The 16,684-nt window shown below is 59.0% G+C and overlaps 1 protein-coding gene across 3 annotated transcripts in view; it reads left to right on the top strand.

Annotated features, from left to right (window-relative positions):
* Positions 1-16,684, top strand: part of JAKMIP1 (janus kinase and microtubule interacting protein 1) — a 53,028-nt gene that overhangs the window by 20,554 nt on the left and 15,790 nt on the right. For 2 of the 3 annotated variants that reach the window (XM_006919001.1, XM_006919002.2), the window contains exons 8-15: positions 6,604-6,732; positions 7,988-8,116; positions 9,433-9,516; positions 10,630-10,692; positions 12,426-12,524; positions 14,895-14,996; positions 15,728-15,781; positions 16,295-16,360. In XM_006919001.1, the coding sequence (XP_006919063.1) occupies positions 6,604-6,732; positions 7,988-8,116; positions 9,433-9,516; positions 10,630-10,692; positions 12,426-12,524; positions 14,895-14,996; positions 15,728-15,781; positions 16,295-16,360 (726 nt within the window). The remainder of the gene's footprint in view (positions 1-6,603; positions 6,733-7,987; positions 8,117-9,432; positions 9,517-10,629; positions 10,693-12,425; positions 12,525-14,894; positions 14,997-15,727; positions 15,782-16,294; positions 16,361-16,684) is intronic. The other variant, XM_006919003.2, reaches the window with a different exon arrangement.

Genomic DNA, 16,684 nt, shown 5'->3' with positions numbered 1-16,684 from the left:
TGGGTCTAGATCTAAAACGCAGAAGTGATGCAGAGACCAAGTCAATGGACAAGGCCGAGATTTAAACTCATCTGGTCTCCGTGGCCCAGGCTTGGAGCCCCAGGTCAAGCTGAGCGTGGTGCGGGTCTCTCTGCTCTGACGCCATGAACCGGGAGTGGGGAGAACTCGTATATTTTTAATCCGTGTGTTTATTACAGAAGCGGATAACTGCACCGTAGAATCCCTGGGGAATGAACGGGAGCCGTCGCCCGCAGTGCGATCGGTGTTGGCATTTTAATGCCCCCCCCCGCCGCCCCCCAGGACTCCTCCTGCTCCATCTTTGTTCGAATGATGTACCTGTACCTGTAGAATGTGCTTTTGTACCTGGGGTTTTGCCTAACCTCACGCCGTGAAGCATTTATCCACGTTACAATACTGTCACCGTAAATACACGTTTTTAGGGCTACGTAATCCGTTGAGTAGCGAGGCCGTGAATTTGCCGACCACTCTGCTGTGTCTGTCGGCACGTTTGCTTTCAGCCCCTCCCAGGTATGAGCGACGCCGCAGTAAACACGTTCCTGCTTACGCAGACAGCTCTTTTTGGGTGGTCCTGGTATATGCCCTGAGCGCTGAACAAACATTTCGCTGAGTGACTACCCTTTCCCTCTGGTTGGACTTTCTGCTTCTGTAAATGTCACCACAGAGAGCTCTTTTTGTCCAGGAAGCTGTGTCCATAGTCTGGGTTGTCCCAGCAGTTGAAATGTGGATATGAGGTGCTCGAATGAGGGGCGATGGGCTGTGGGAAAGCGCGGTTGGGGCCACGTGGTCTGCTCGGCAGCCCAGGGAGCAGTGTCGGAACCTGGCGCGTGTGCCTGGGGCCTGGACTCTCCAGTCTGGCTCCCTGGGTCAGGTCACCTTCATCAGATAGCCTGCCCTGTCTGAACTCGCCCAGGGCCTGTGGCTGCTTATGCCCATGCTGGGCTCAGTGGTGAAGGCTAAGGCGGCTTGATTCTCAGCCCCTCCCATCCCCCCATCTCTCTAGCCATCCTCTGTGGAGCGTCCTCCTCGGGCATGACGGGATGTCAGGTGACAGGGCCCAGAACGGCGTCTCTACCCTTGAGAAACTTCTGGCAGGGGCGGCGGGTAAGGAGATCCAGGAGCCAGCCCGACTGGGTGCGTCATGCTTTCTGCAGAGCCCGGACCGAAGCTCAGGCAGCGGTTGCAGCTGGTGCGTAAGGCGTGCCGGGCGAAGGCTGGCCTTGCTTCTTCTCGAGGGTCCAGGTACAGAGCAGCTCAGAGAGAAATCCGCCTTTAGATTTGTCCCAGAACTCAGCAGTTCGCAGACGGCTCGATTTCTACGATAATCTCCTCCTCCTCCATTAGCCAAGATTCATTTTATTGCTATTGTCAAAAGCTCAGTCATTTAAGCAAAGAAAAGAATTTATGTAACGGAATCCTGGAGGTGGCCAGCTTCGGGCGTGGGTCGATCCAGATGCTCACGTGATATTGCCAGGAGCCTGCCCGTCTCCATCTTCCAGCTCGGCTTTCCTCTGGGCTGGCCTCTTTCTCAGGCAGGCCCTCCCCTGTGGTGGCGCCGGCAGCCGGCATCGTACCTACCAGCCCCTGTATCCATGCAGCATTCCTCCTCAGTGGTTCCAGCAGAAAGCTCAGGGCTGGTGCTTCGTGGCACAGCTTGGTCACAGGCACGTCCCTGAACAAATCTGTTTGGGTGGCACCTCATTTGGAAGCATGACTTAAAGATCTAGTGAGCTCTAAGTTGCATAGCATGATATGGTTACACAGCTCATGGCGTGGCCGCTTTAAAAAGAACAGAGTATCAAGCATTGTTGAAGGCGAACTACATGTATGAACTTGGCTGTGTGTGTTATTTCTTTTGTGAATTGTCCTTCGCCTTTTAATGTTGCCTTACTATATACTTCAGAGAATGGAACTTTTACTTTTTATGGTAAAATCTGTTCGTTTTTACTTTTGATGCTTTCGCTAGAGAAGGTTCTTCAGCAAATGCAAGACTCACAGACGCGCATGTGCGCGGGGTCTGAAGTCTGCTCTTGCTGCAGCTTTTAGGGGACAGCGGTCTGTTTCCGTCTGGATCATCGGTAAAACGAACGGCCGCAGGAAGCACTGCCGAGAAGCCGAGTCTGGCGTCCAGGGCGCGTGGGTGGTGGCTGGCGAGCAGCAGAGAAGCCGCCCGGGCAGAGGCGGGAGGCGCCTCCTTGCTGTGGCCTGGTCCTGGAGAAGGCTCTGGCCACGTCACCGTTGCTAGTGCTGTTCCCGGGGGCCCTCGCGATCGCCCAGGGACCGGGGCATTGGCAGGAGGGCGGCTCGGGGAGCCTGGCGTCTGGGAGGAAAGCTGTCAGAGAATAGGCCAGTGCAGAAGCTGTCCGGGTGACCGGTGCACCCCAGCCCCTCTGCCCTGGAGCCTGCGTCCCCGTGATAAGAGCGCGTCGTCCCAGGGCCCCGTCTCGGGGCTCCGCAGCAGAGGAGGCGCCTCAGAGGCCTGGGGGTGGAGGCCGGCGGTGCAGATGCGGCTTCTGGCTGACGCAGCGTGCGGGGGCCGGCGGGCGGCGGGAGCCTCGCGGTGATGGAGTACGTCCTCTTCGTCCTCTACTTCTCCTTCTTCCTCTGCCTCTGCACCCTGGTGTGCCTGTACTTTTCGGGCTGCCAGGAGATGACCTACAGGCATGAAGGTGAGCGGCTGGCTCTGGGGGACAGCTTGAGGGTCTGGGGCAGTCGGTCCCTGTTGACTGGCAGCTCCTTCCTGTGACAGCGACTGTTGGAGGTGACACGGAGCAGAGATGAAAAGAGGCTGGGGGAAGCTGGAGTCGGTCGAGGGGTTGTCTGTTTTGGGGGGCCCCTCTCTTCCGCTCGGTCCCATTTGATCTGCTCAGAATGAGCACCTCTGCCTATTCGAAGTCTTAAGTGGAGAAGAAGCGTTTATTTTGCAGTCGTTTTTACCCAAACCTCATTTTAAAAAAAATCTGGGTTCGTTTGTGGAAAGGAGTCCGCAAGGCGAGGCTGGCGGTAAGCAGACTGCAGTCTGGGGGAGCAGCCCCTCGTGCATCGAAGGCGCCGTGCGAGGGGACAGATGGAAACTTAGACCCCTCGAGCGGCTTTTCTTAGGAAAAGCCCAGGGAATTTGAAAACAGCGGAGGCTGAAACACTCACGTTTCTCTCACGCTCCACTTTTTTTTTTTAAGCCCGTTACTTTTTGTTTAAGCCCGTTAGGAGCCCAGCGTTAGAGGAAGCGGTGTTTTCTCGACGGCTGGTGTTTTTATGTCAATTTTGAAAATGCAGTGGTTACAGTCACAGCCGCCAGGTTTTCTCTTTAAGGGTGACCACGTCCTTTTCTATCCTGCTGTTTTATTAATCAAGGCAGAAATTTCTGTAGTACGATCACTTAGAAAAGGCTCACTCTCCAAGGGGAACTAACTCAGGCCGTGTGGCACACAAGGCTGGTCGTCGACAGTCAAGTCCCTGCTGCGGTGGAAGCCGCCTGGCCGTGCGTGTTAGCGGCTGCCCAGCCCTCGTCGTGGGGTTGTAGTCTGAATGCCCTTGTGTTCGGTCTGCGCTCCCAGAGCTGCATGCTGCGCCCTCCCTGAGGCTGCTGCCTCGGGGTCTTGGTCTCTGGAACCCCGTTATACTTCAGGGAGCTGCGCCCGGGCCTGGGGATGGGCAGTTTGCAAAGGCAGCTCTGCTTTAAGTGCGCGTCTGCTCGGAAATCGGGTATCTAACCGGTGGTCCCGCACGGCTCCGAACACTGAGTGACCCTGGGTGACGCCACGCTGGGTCAGTGGCCCCCAGAATGGTCCAGGGCCTGGACAGTGGTGAGCTCGGCCGGGCATTCTGTCCCCATCACTTGGAGGCCGTGCGGCTTGATGGTCCCAGGGCTCCACCCCTGTGCCAGGCAGAGCTGTCCCTGCATCTCCACTCAGCATCAGTTGTCACAGCAGGAAACAGACCCGTCCCCAGGGGCCTCGCAATTAGCGGTGTTTACAACTAAGGTTGGCGAGTGGCTGCCTAGAGGAACAGGAGCCTGGAGCTGGGGGAGCTGAGCTGCGTGTGCAGAGGAGCTCTGAGCGCTGTGGGCGTGTCACTCCTGAAGGTGCACCGTCACCACTGGGTCCTCGTGGCCACGCTCCCTAGAGACCACCTGGAGGGTTTGATACCTGAACTGGGTGGATGGGGGAGGGGTTCTCATCTGCAGGGGGAGTTTGAGCGTGTGATCCTTTCCGACCTCTCCTTGGAGGGAAGAAATCCTTTGAAGTCCCCGAGCCTGTTGGGCCCCCACCGGCTGAACTCCCAACCCGATACTGTTTGCAGGTCAACAGCCTGGCTTTGCGATGCCTGACGGAGGCGTGTTCGCGAACACTCAGTTGACAGCCAGCATTCCTTGAGCGTCCCAGGCCCTGGGCACCGTGGGGACAGCAGAGCCCAGTGCTGCCCTCCTGGAGCAGAGTCCCTGCGCTTGCATCCGGGGTCCGGGGAGGTGGCATGGCTGATGTCAGGGGCCACGCTGCTGCGGGGGGGGATGAAGGCGGTCAACAGCAGGGCACTGGGTGGGGCCTTCGACGGGTGGTCTCCCTTCCTTGCTGAGGCCGGTCTGCAGACTCGCGGGAGCAGGGGAGCAAGTGGGTGGCGGGGAGCAGCGTCCAGTGGTGCAGAGGCCCTGCCTGCCCGGGCGTGTGGCAGGTGCGGGAGCCTGGGGCGTGTGGCAGGCGCGGGAGCCTGGGGCATGTGGCAGGTGCGGGAGCCTGGAGCATGTGGCTGGCGCACGAGGCGGAGCGGGGCGAGAGCAGGGTGGGCGGCGGGTCAGGAGGGCCGGCCCACCACGGGCGGGCTATGGCGGGCGCCATCGCCGTTGGGTTTTGAGCAAAGGACCGAGAGGACGTGACTTCTGTTTCAAAATAGTCACTGACCACCAGCCTGAGGGTCAAGGGCAGCAGCAGGATGGCCAGGAGGAGGTGGTTCTAACCATTTCAGGGAGAGGACGGCGGCTTGGGCCAGGGCGGCGGGGCTGGCGGGGAGGGCGTGGGAGGGCTGGTGACTGTGCCCAGGTGGAGCCAGCAGGATCTTTCCCCGTGAGGCGTGAGGGGGTGAGGAGCGGGGGGTGGGGGGCTCCTAGGTTTTTGGCCTGAGCAGCTAAAGGGACGGAACTGCCGTGACGAGCACATGCTAGATTGTGGGAGCAGCGGGTTTTGAGGTGTGTGGCTGCACTAGGCCCCCATGGAGCTGTTGGGGAGATGGCTGACGTGTGAGTCAGGAGTTCTTGGGGGTGGTACCTGCCCCAGGTGTACTTAAAAAACTAAGGTGGTGAGCAGAGAGGAAGCTGCAGCGGGAAGACCAATGGCAAGCGCAAGGACCTTCGGTGACGTTCGGCGCAGGTGCAAACGCCTTCTAAGCGCCTTCAGAAATTAACTGCACAGGGTGATGGCCCCTCCCCTCCCCCCTCTGCCCAGGGTGACGGCCCCTCCCCTCCCCCCTCTGCCCAGCCACGTATGGATTGTGGCACCAGCCACGTTTTTCTTGTGTTCAGGTGCCTGAGATTGCAGACAGGCTGACTTAATCGAGCCCAGTGAGAGGCATCCTCAGCGTGTGGGGGTGTGCCCTGATCTCCCAGCCGGTCAGGGCGTGGGGAGGGGACTCTGGGAGAAGCTGGGTTCCGGGAGAGCCGGTGGAGCCTGCGGCTCGGCTCTGGGTTTAGTTATGGCTCTTCACGGTCGTGAGAAACACACTTGATTATACAAACAAATACTCTTCCCAGGGACTGTTTGGGCAGCAAAAAGCCAGTGTACCTAAAACAAGATGACCTGGAGATGGCCATTGAAGCCTGCAGCCCCCAGGGGACTGGAGCTCGCTGTGGCAGGGGCCCCTCTGGTTGTGATCACGTCCTGTCCCTCGGCCCACCCAGTGTCGGTGCCCACAGAAGGCGCTGGGTCAGGCGTTTGCTGTGCGGCGATGCGCTGATATTCGGGGTGGGAGAGGCGCTGGGGAGGGGCCCCGGGGAGGGGGCCCGGGAGACGGGCACGCAGAGCTTCGAAGCTGCCTCTGACTCTGAGTGACAAGTGCATGAGGGTCCATTACACTGTTCCTTCTAACTTTGCAAACGTTCCGAGTCTTCTATGATAAAAAGGTAAATAAAGATCATCTCTTGGTGCGGGTCCAGGGAGGGCCTGGGCCACATGCCAGCGCAGCCAGTCAGAGCTGTGGCACCGCCCTGTCCCCTTTTCCCGTGTGTGACGTCTGGAACGAGACGTCGCCCTGGCCCCTCTCCCCATCCTTAGCCAAGCAAACATGCGGCGCATGGAGTGTCAGTGCACGGGGCACGGCACACGCGTGACCTCGCCCGTGCTCACGGTGAGGGAGGCCTTCCATGTCCCTTTGATGGAGAAGGGAGCTGGTGCCCGGGGGTGAAGTGACTTGCATCAGGTCAGCAGCACCTGGCCGCCAGGCCAGGCCCTCTGCTGGCAGACCCCTCCCACCCCCCGGCCACCTCCTAGGGGCCTGGGGCCCAGAGGCACATCGTAGCCCCTCTGCCCTGGACGGCAGGGCCGGGGGACCCAGCCGTCCTGATCCGTTCCTGACCACGTGCCTTCGCCTTTGCAGAAGCATGTTGTGGAGACATTTTTTGGATTTGACGAGGAGTCCGTGGACTCGGAAACCCTGTCAGAGACGTCCTGCAACACCGACAGGACGGACAGGGCCCCGGCCACACCGGAAGAGGACCTGGACGACGTAAGCGGACCTCGGCCGCGGATGCGCGCGGTGGCGCTTCCGGCCTCTGACGGTGGCGAGAGCTGCTCCCCCACGTAGAGATTTGGCCCCCAGAGGACCTGTGGCATCACAGCCCGTGGTGTCAAGGGGAGGTGGTCCCCACTGTCCCGGGGCCCGTGAATGGCGCTGGGGCACAGCAGCACGTGGGGTCCCTCTCCTTTACCCAGAGCTGACGTCACAGAAGAAACCTGAGGTCACCTCGCTGTAACTTACACTTTGCAGTTGAAATTGCTGCGTGGCGGCCTGTCCTTTGCCTCCCCCATCGCGCACGCACACGCACGCACACACGCACGGACACACACGCACACACACGCGCACGCACACACGCGCACACACAAGCACACACACACACACGCACGTGCACACACAAGCACACATGCACGCACACACACGCACACACATGCACGCACAAGCACGCACACGCACACACACACATGCACACACACGCACACACACCCAGCTAGTTACACACGCACATGCACGCGCACACACACGCACGCACACGCCCAGCTAGCGCACACAGGGTGGTCGCTGTTTTCATTACAAAGATGGCACACGTAGGACCCAGACTGTACTGAAAGGGGGAGCAGCGTGCCCCCCGCCCCGCCCCGCAGCCCTCCCAGCCGAGGTCCGTCCCTCGCCCTTTCCCGACCAGCTGTGCACGTCCAGGTTCGTGACCAGGGCACCAAGACCCGGGTTCACGGAGGGACAAAGAGCAGCTGCGTCCTCTCACGCCCTCCCCCAACCCAGCCGAATTTTCTTAAGAAAACCTGAGTAAAACGTGGTCACGCCAGACACGTGCACCTCGATTTGCTGTTTGCACCGACACTGTGTCACGGGCACCTTTGCGCCCCGTCGCCCCCTCGAGCACGTGGGACTGTTTCCTGTGGCCACACGGGGCGCACTTAGCCGCGGGGCCCCCGATGCTGGGTGTCGATGTGCCCAGCGTTTCACGCTGTAACCAGCGTCTGCGCCTTCGCGCACTCAGGTGACCCGTCCTGAGGAGAAACGCCAGAGTCAGCAGTGCCGGGCGGGGGAGGCGGGTGCGAGGTGGCAGGGACGGTGTCTGCTGTCCCCATTCCTGCGCGGCGGTGACTGTTCCTTAAGTGCTGGTGGCAGTGTGAGGTCAGGACACTGGCCTCTGCCTGCGTGGCCCCGGCGCTGGAAGCCACATGCTGCCACGCGCTTCATTGGTCCCCTTCTCCATGCTGTTAAGACGACCACCAGAGAGGAGGCCGACCTGCGCTTCTGCCAGCTGACCAGGGAGTACCAGGCCCTGCAGCGAGCCTACGCCCTGCTGCAGGAACAGGTCGGGGGGACGCTGGACGCGGAGCGGGAGGCCCGGGTGAGTGCCGCCGCCTGCGGGCTGGCGAGGGGCGGGGGCGGAGGCCGCTTGCGCACGCTCACCCAGCCGTGCATTCTGTCACACGGCCCTGCCTCTCACACTCGGAGGGGATTCTGACGGGTGGTGGGGACACAGCCACTTCTCTGTCCTGGCACTTGGCAGACCCGATGGGAACTGTCTTTCCGTCGGTGGGACGCGGGAGTTCCCAGAAGAAACGACATTCCTGTCTGAGGAGTGTGCGAGCCGCCCGTTTGCAGGGCTGGTGTCAGAATGTCAGGCTCGATGGAAATCCCAGATGTGGTGACCTGGCAGACTCTACCCCTCTCCCTCCCCGGCTGAGAAACCCCGAGACCGTCCCCGTCCCCGGGGAACCCTGAGGGACCGTCAAGGTGCTCCCAGCCCACGAGGCACGGTGGCCCTACTGGCCGCCCAGCCCTTGTGCTGGGCTGAGCTCTGCCTTCCAGCACCTGCCACTCACTGGTCCTCACCCCACCTTGGGGAGTCACGTGGACCAGGGAGCACACCTCGGGCATCAGGGCTTCAGCCCAGTGGGTCCCCCATTTCGTTCCACGACCGCCCGGGAGGTAGGGGGTGGCCAGTGAGGCTGGGGGGAGGGGTGCTTCTGGTGCCACATTCTGCCTGTCATCTGTAGGTCAGAGAAATGAACTGCTGGGCTTGGTTTGAGCTGAGTCATGTGGTTTTTATTAAAAATTTCATCTAGTCGCCAATATTTAAGAGTCGCGAGGCTGCACAGATACTCAGATCCTTGGCTTCTGTCGGAAGCCGAGAACGCCCAGCAATGCCAGGCTGCGGCTGAGTGGCCGTTTCCGCTGAGGGGACGTTGCCTCCAGTTTGGCACAGTCCCCACCATGCCCTGTTGCCCACGCTCAGTTTTCAGCCCTCGCTGTAGGTGGCACAGGGCCCATGAAGTGGGCGGACCCAGTGTGAGCATGTTGGGCAGTGCTGGTGACCGCCAAGTGAGCCCCCCGGACTTGGCCAAGAAGCTAGGCTGAGACCTGGGCGCATCTGGCTTCCGGCTGGCTCATCGCCTTGAAGACACTGGCCTCCTCTCCAGGCGTTAGTGCCTCCTCTGTAAAATCAAGGGGGTTAGAACTGACAGCTTCTCAAGGTCTTTCAGTTCTTAAGAAGTTTCCATCTGTAGGTGGCAGACCCTACACGCACCCGGCTCAGCCAGGTTTGAACACGGGCTGCTAAAGAAGGGGCTGCTCCCAGGTCTGGCTGGCGGCACGGCCCTTGCCGCTTCCCGGTCAGTCATTCGAGGTGACCCGCTCATCTCCTGGTCTTTTTTTGTCCAGACTCGGGAGCAGCTGCAAGCTGATCTGCTGAGGTGTCAGGCCAAAATCGAAGATTTGGAGAAGTTACTGGTTGAGAAGGGACAGGTGAGCAGGACTGGGTATGTGCTCTGGGAGTCTTTGCGTTTCTGTCCCCTGGGAGGTGTCCCTGGGGCCTTGGTGCTGAGGGGCACACCCCATGGATCTGCGCCATTTGCCCGGGAGGCATCGGGGACAAGGCCTGGCAGGCCCCGGGCAAGAGCATCCCTGCTGAGGAGCCTCTTTGCGGAGCTTTCAAAGCTCAAAACGGGCTAAGAGGTTGTGATGTGGCTCTTCCTTCCTTCGCCAAACGCACAAAACCAGGGAGCAATTCCAAAAGCAAAGGGTGACCGAGATATTTTTAGACTCGAATCTGAAGAAAAGCTGCCGTTGACGATCAAGATTTAATTGCAGAAACGAACTGACACCCGCAACTGGCTCCGAGTTCTTGCAGAGGGTCAGGCCTCAGGGCTCCACACTGTGACTGTCACGTAACAATCCAGGGCCTCGAGCGTCTCGGATTAGCCACCTCCCTGTGTGCATCCTTGAAATCTGGCTAGGTCTGGGTGACAGCAGGACACAGTAGAGAGGCAAAGCCTGGGCCCAGATCTGTCCCATGAGGCGGGAGAGCTTTATCCTCAGCATTCGGGGGAAGGAGGCCCAGGAGCCACCGGAGCTCGGAAGGGGAGGAGGGGCCCCCACTGGTTCCTTTACCATCCTCACCGGTCTGTATCGAGCACTGGCTGAGTGCCAGGCCCCACGCCAGACACCGGGGATGCCACGTGACAGGGCGGACCGCCTGCCGTGGGCCCGTGGAACTGACCTGGATGGGACCTGACCGTGGTCAGGGCAGAGGGAGCAGAATGAACGGGAGTGTGCTGCCCTAACGGGGCCGGGCCGTGGCGTGCAGAAGCCGTCGGGGGGCGGCCTGGAAGCCGGCCATGGCCGCCGCCACCGTCACCGGCACAGAACCAGCCCCCTGCGCTTCTGGGGCTCTGAGCGGCTGTGGGGGTGGGGGTGGGGAGGCTGCTCCGCAAACCTGCCGTTTCGCCTCTTTGGGATTAAAGGTTCGGAGTGACCTTTTCATAGACCGGCTCCTGTCGGATGACCTTTCCCGCCGACACCATTATGTCACCACCTGTTTGCTTAGTGTGCGTGAACACAGTTAGTGCTTCTCCTTAGGATTCCAAGTGGGTGGAGGAGAAGCAGCTGCTCATCAGGACCAACCAAGACCTGCTGGAGAAGGTACGTGGCGGGCGCCCCCGGCCCCCAGGGGCCTGGCTGGCGGGGCTGAGGCCCGCCCCCCACCCTGCCCCGCAGTCTCACCAGCGCCCCCCGGCAGCCGGTAGAGGAGAGCCGCCCTCCCCTGCCGGTCAGAGCCGGGTCCCCAGGCTCCTGGGCTGGTCCTGGTTCTGACCTCTGGGGCGGGCTGGAAAGCTGATTTAGGTATTCCTCTGGACACCTGCGGATGTGGCGGCCGCCTGTCCTCCTGACGGCCTCCTGGGCTCCTCGGCCATTGCTTCGGGGTTCCAGAGCCCCCCACAGAGAGGGCCCCCCTCCGCCGGGCGCTGGTCTGTGGGCAGCCCTCAGGCCGCCACTGTCCGGTTCATGGTGTGGAGGCTGTGGTGCTGGCAGAGCTGAGCCAGCTCTTCCCCCTCTGATCATGGAACTTTCTGCTCATGGAGTTTTCCAGAACTCTCTCAGGAATTTGGCTTGGGGAGTAGATCTAATGCTTTGGGACAAGACCTTAGCTTAATTTCTTTTCTTGTCTACAATGCAGTGATTTTTTTTCTTTCTTTTTTCTTTTCTTTTCTTTTTTTTTTTTAGTAAATTTACCAAGTTGTGCATCCACCAGCACAGTGCAGTTCTGGGGCATTTTTCAGCCTCGAGCCCGGTCGCAGTCACTCCCTGTCCCCACCCCCCGCCATCTGTGTTCTGTCCCTCTGGACTTGCCTTTCTGCACCCCCCACACTGTAGGAATCGACCTGGCCTAGGCCCAGCTTTTAGGGGTCCTACATGTCAGAAGCAGACGGACCTGGCCTGACCCCCTGGCGAGGGGCCTTGGTCCAGTCACAGCTCTGCACTGACCGGCTGGGTGGCTGTTCACTGCCCCGCGTTCCTCCACAGTGCTGGGGGCTTTGGGGCAGGGCTGGTCCCTGTGGTGTGTGGAGGCACATTCCCTATCCGTGGTCCTGCTCACGGAATTCTGGGAGCCACAGAAAACTCTGACGGTGTTTCCGGATGTCCCCTGGGGGTGGGGCCACCGCAGCAGAGGACCCGTCTTGGCCGTCCTCCTGGCTGGGAGGGGAGACAGTGTGCCTGTGACTCGCAAGGCCTCATTTCTGTGCGTCGGCTCACTCAGTCCTCCTGCAGCCAGCGCAGTGGGGCGGCCGCGTTCCTGCTCGGACGAGGCTGGGGCGCAGTGCAGCCACGTAGCTTGACTAGGGGCTCCCAGTAGGTGTCTGTCAGGCCCGGGTAGGCCCCCTCCCAGACTGACCATGCTTTCCGGGGAACTGCTGGCACTGAGCCCTCTCCACAGGCCCTCTGGGGAAGTCCCAGGCCTGAGGGCTTCCTGCTGTGGGCTGCTGGCCTGGTCTGGGGTGGGGGTGGGGCGCGCCCCGGATGGGCTGGGGTGAGAAGGCACTCGGGTGGGCTTGGGGCTCACTCTTGCTTCCCCACGATTGACCTCAGGGAAGGAACTTAATTGCTCCGTGCCTCAGGTTCCTCATCATCCATTTATTCAGCAGATGTATGAGGAGGCCCCCGCCCCGGGCCAGGCTGGGGGCTGCAGGGACGAAGCAGACATAGCCTCTCTCTGCTGCACTGTCCCGCCCCTCAGGGGAAAGGGTCTGGCACTGCCTGCAGACCCCGCCCCCCCTTGTGACTCCGGTGGTCCACGGTCGGGGACACGTCCCTCGTGGACCCGGTGAGACGTAGCGGTTTAACCGCCCGTTAAACCGCAGGTGTTTCTGCTCTAGATTTACAGGCTGGAAATGGAAGAGAGCCAGCTGAAGAACGAAATGCAGGACGCCAAGGACCAGAACGAGCTGTTAGAATTCAGAGTGCTAGAACTCGAAGTAAGAGACTCTATCTGTTGTAAACTCTCAAACGGAGCAGACATTCTCTTTGAGCCCAAACTGAAATTCATGTAAAGCTCCCAGACGTTTTGAAGCATGTGTCAAGGGGACGTGTTATAGCTGTTTCTTTTTTCCCTTTTTTTCTTTTTAAATCTGTATGTTCAGAATAAGTTCACTGCCTTAATATGTTCTGGAGAGAATGCTCGCCGAAGTCTTTGGACATGTACCAGAGCTAATATATTTATTGCCTACGGCTTGTTTTGCACTTAATAAAATAATTTGTTTTTGCAATAGTTTGCCTTTTTTATTTGTGTTCCATCGCCATGACTACGTCTTTCCTGTATGCGTAGTCACCTGGTGCGCATTCTGCAAACCCGGACGGAAGCGCCATTGCCGCTAATAATAACACGCCTTTTAAAGCGACCTCGCATGCCGTGAGTCTCACCTTTTGAAATGGCAGGTTCTCACCCGGTTCGCGAGTGGCTCGATAATGTGTTTACTGCTAGTTTCACCCCTTTTCTCTTTGCCAAGGTCAATGCAGGTAAGTAAACCCCGGCAAAGGGAGGTGTTTGCAGAGGTGGCGAAGAACACGGGTCACGTCGCCGCACGGCTTCCACCCAGTGAACACGGCCCTGCTGTCGTGGCGGGAACAGACCGAAAAATGACTCTGTGACTCACACCGCAGCGCCAAACGGCGCTTTAGCTTAGGGGGCGATCGACCGTCGTCCGCAGGTAGACGTCGTCTGCCGAGCGTTCAGTTCTTCTCGGACACACAGAGCCGGGCCCGGTGTAGTTGAGAACGCGGGTGGCCTTACCGGGCCCAGTGGACATCTGGCCTCGGGCGTGTTACCGTATGGCCTCCCCGCCCTGTCCCTCCACAGCCCTCTGTTTGTTTCAGTCGAAAAATCATCGACAGTTTAAACGTCACCCGAGTTTGTGACTCGTTTCTCTGTGTCCCCTTTGCGTGTCCAGTACCCTCGGTGGCAGCAAGCGCCTCTACGGCGTTGGCCTTTCTGGTTTTGGCTTCTCCTCCCGGCTTCCATTAAAATTCCTTCTGCCCTAGAGCCGACCGGCTTGTACTTTGTCGCGTTGGCATGGGCCGTGGCCCAATGTCCAGAACCAAGTGTCACTATGCTGCTCACTGCCCAGCTCTTGCCTAGACCCGAGGGAGCTGCTTCAGTCATGCAGCAGCCACGGGAAGTCACACAAGCTCCTGGTCATACACCGGTCTCTGTCAGAGAGCCTGTCACAGGTCTTCATTATGCATCTTTTTCTCGCGAGACTTCCATAAGCATGGCTCAGTTTACTAGAATTTTCTTAAGTGTTTCCACCGTCCTTCAGAGCCATTAGAAGCTAATTTTCTGACTTGCATTGGCGTCAAATAGGAGCTTTCTCTTGTGACTTTTCCGTTTAAGTAAATATTGCAGATGGAAAGGCATGCATAGAACCCAGCCATCGCGAATTTCGTTCTTGGCTAATAAGGAAAATAAAGGTTTCTCGCTAAGCTGTTTCAAACTCAGGGTAGCCAGGTTGGGGCTTCGTGGAAACAAATTCATAAGTTGTCTCCTTGAGCCTTTTCCAAGTTCATCCACGTGAGAGCCGGCACCTCAGTTGGTGCTCATCTCGGTTAGCGACAGCAGAAGCCTGTTGGTTCTGTCGCTCGATTCTGCAGGGGCGGTCCAGAGCATGCTCACTTACCTTACTGTAGTTTTGAGAAAAGAAAAGCAGTTCGATTTCAAGGTATGATTTGGCAAGGCCTCCCCTGCTAGCTAAGCTGCCCGAGGCTCAGGTGTCAGGCAGCTCTATGTAGGAAATGTTTGTTCTGCCGCTGTCCTTGATCCCTGTAAGTACCTGGGCTTTGTCTTTCCTGAACACGTGTCACTCCGTGGGTGATTAATGAGCACCTCTTCTGGGAAAATGCTTGTTCTCGCTTCCTTCGTCATTGTGATTTGACTGTCAATCTAAGGCAGGGATAGAACGATCATTGGTTTGTGAGTGCGGTTAAAAAAAAAAGAAAAACTAAACAAAGTCAGCAGATTATATTGAAAAAATGGCGAAACCGGGGTCTTGCGTGATTGGGTCCTGATGACTGTGTGACTTTCGGGGCTTCGCTCCTGCTGGTGACAACCTGTTAACCGTTTCCTCCCAGCCGAGTAGGTAAGAGGTAAACAGGTTTCCACGGGCCCGCTGGCGGCAAAGATGGGACATACATCCATCGCTCTCCTGCCCACATGAGGATGTCCTAGTCCGCGTTTTTTTAGTGACGTCTTTGCCAACTGGAACTCGTTGGTTTTGCTGAGTAACGTGGGAAAAAACGGCAAGGTAAATAATTCAATAAAGTTCTGTTTTTAAACCAAGTCTTTTCCCCAGGAGAGAGAGCGGAGGTCGCCAGCATTTAATCTCCAAATCACCAGCTTCCCAGAGAGCAGCCCCGGCGCCCTCCAGCTGTTCTGTCGCCAGGAAGGAGTTAAGGTAGAGTGCTTTGGGGGGGCGGGGTGCTTCACTGAGGCCAAGGGCGGCTCCAGCGCCAGGCCCACCCGTGAAGGGGGGACGGGGTCCTTGTGCCAGGGACAGAAGTCGGTTTAATGAGATAACCCCCCACTCCCATCCCCCACCGTTTTGAAAGTCATAGTTCATTGTTTCAGCGGGTCACCAAGTGTTCTTCCATCTGTCCCCATGTTAAAAGAGCAGACACTGGGGATGAAGCCTCGAATAGAGACCCCGGCTCGACTGCTCCCCGAGCTCTGGCCCGTAACCGCTAACCGCCCTGAGCCTGTCTCCTCGTCATGAGATCGATGGGATCGGAATGGCAGTTTCCGCCCGCAGAAGTGGGTGGGATGTCAGACCGGATACGCTCGGCGGCGCGGTCCCCACGTGTAGTGAGCAGTGAGCGCTTTGGGTCCGGCGGCTGCGGTGGTTCTAAGGCTGTGGGTTTGCCCTGTGCCTGGAGGCCCGCCGGGGCCTGTGGGCACAGACACAGCCCTCTGACCCACCGCATGCCACGGGCCTTTCTAGAAAGCTGTGCTGGCGCTGACGTGAAACGTGGCCCGAAGCAGCAGCGGCCAGCCTTCTGCCCCTCGCTCCCCGGGGGGACGGCTCAGTCACTCCCTGCCCTTCGAGCTGAGCGGAGGGGTGTGTGCCCTGCGGAGAGAGGACGTGTCCCGTCAGCTCACACGAAAGTGAACGTTGGAAATCTCTTCCAGGATGTGAATATTTCTGAACTTATGAAGAAATTAGATATCCTTGGCGATAACGGGGTAACTATGAGCAGCCGGTTCCGGTCCCGTGTCCTTGTGTTGGTTCGGGTGTACTCTGTGTGGCCTGTGCTCTGTTTTGTTTTACTTTCCTCCTAGTTTAAAAGACCTACTACGTGCAGCGTAAGGCTTTTGTATGGCCGTGTTCCCTTGGGGGTGGCTGGGTCCACGTGCATCACAGGTGGGGGCTGAAGTCCGAGCACCCTCGTAGCCCGTGAGCGATGCGGGGTAAAACGCATGAAAAAGGGTGCCAGAGAGAAAGTGGGATCCCTCGAGGTTCCTAAAGGATTGGCTCGCACGAGGCCTTGTTTCTAAATGGCTTGGTGCCACTCCCTGCAGCGTTCCCAAGCCGGGGGCCAGGCCTCAGACAGGACACCTCTGCTCTTAGAGGCCGGCCCCTTTAGAAAGTGGGGGCTGATCCCGGGGGACGCCGCTCGGAGAGGCCCCCTCAGTCGTGTAGCGCTAACCGTCTGTGGGGTCCGGTGTCCAACGCCCGTGCCCATTTTTGTGTTTTAGAATTTGAGAAATGAAGAACAGGTTGCGATTATCCAGGCCGGAACCGTGCTTGCCCTGTGTGAGAAGGTAGCGCTGCCCCGTCCGTCTCCTCGGCCGGGCTGCCCGGCGCCCGCCGAGAACCTGTGCTCCGCGTCTGGCTTCGCGCGGCCGCATGCGTGGGTCTGTCCTCCGCGTCTGCATGCGCACGTGCACGCCTCGTCTCCCCACGGGGTGGGGGGGGTCGGTGACCGAGGGCAGGAGGGCGGAGCCGCCCACCGAGGAAGCCGCTGTGACACTCGCATGCTTCCTGCCAGGGTTTTTTTCTCACGCCCGTTTTTCAGACGTAGTTGAACTTGTACTTGACTTGCGGTGTTTATCCTGCTTCGTGAGCCCCCTCCCTGCCCTGTCATC

This window comes from Pteropus alecto, unplaced genomic scaffold, assembly GCF_000325575.1.
Source record: "Pteropus alecto unplaced genomic scaffold, ASM32557v1 scaffold5, whole genome shotgun sequence".
NCBI classification, from domain to species: Eukaryota; Metazoa; Chordata; class Mammalia; order Chiroptera; family Pteropodidae; genus Pteropus; species Pteropus alecto.
The sequence above is the reverse complement of the archived record's forward strand: the minus strand, read 5'-3'. Positions and strand labels throughout refer to the sequence as shown.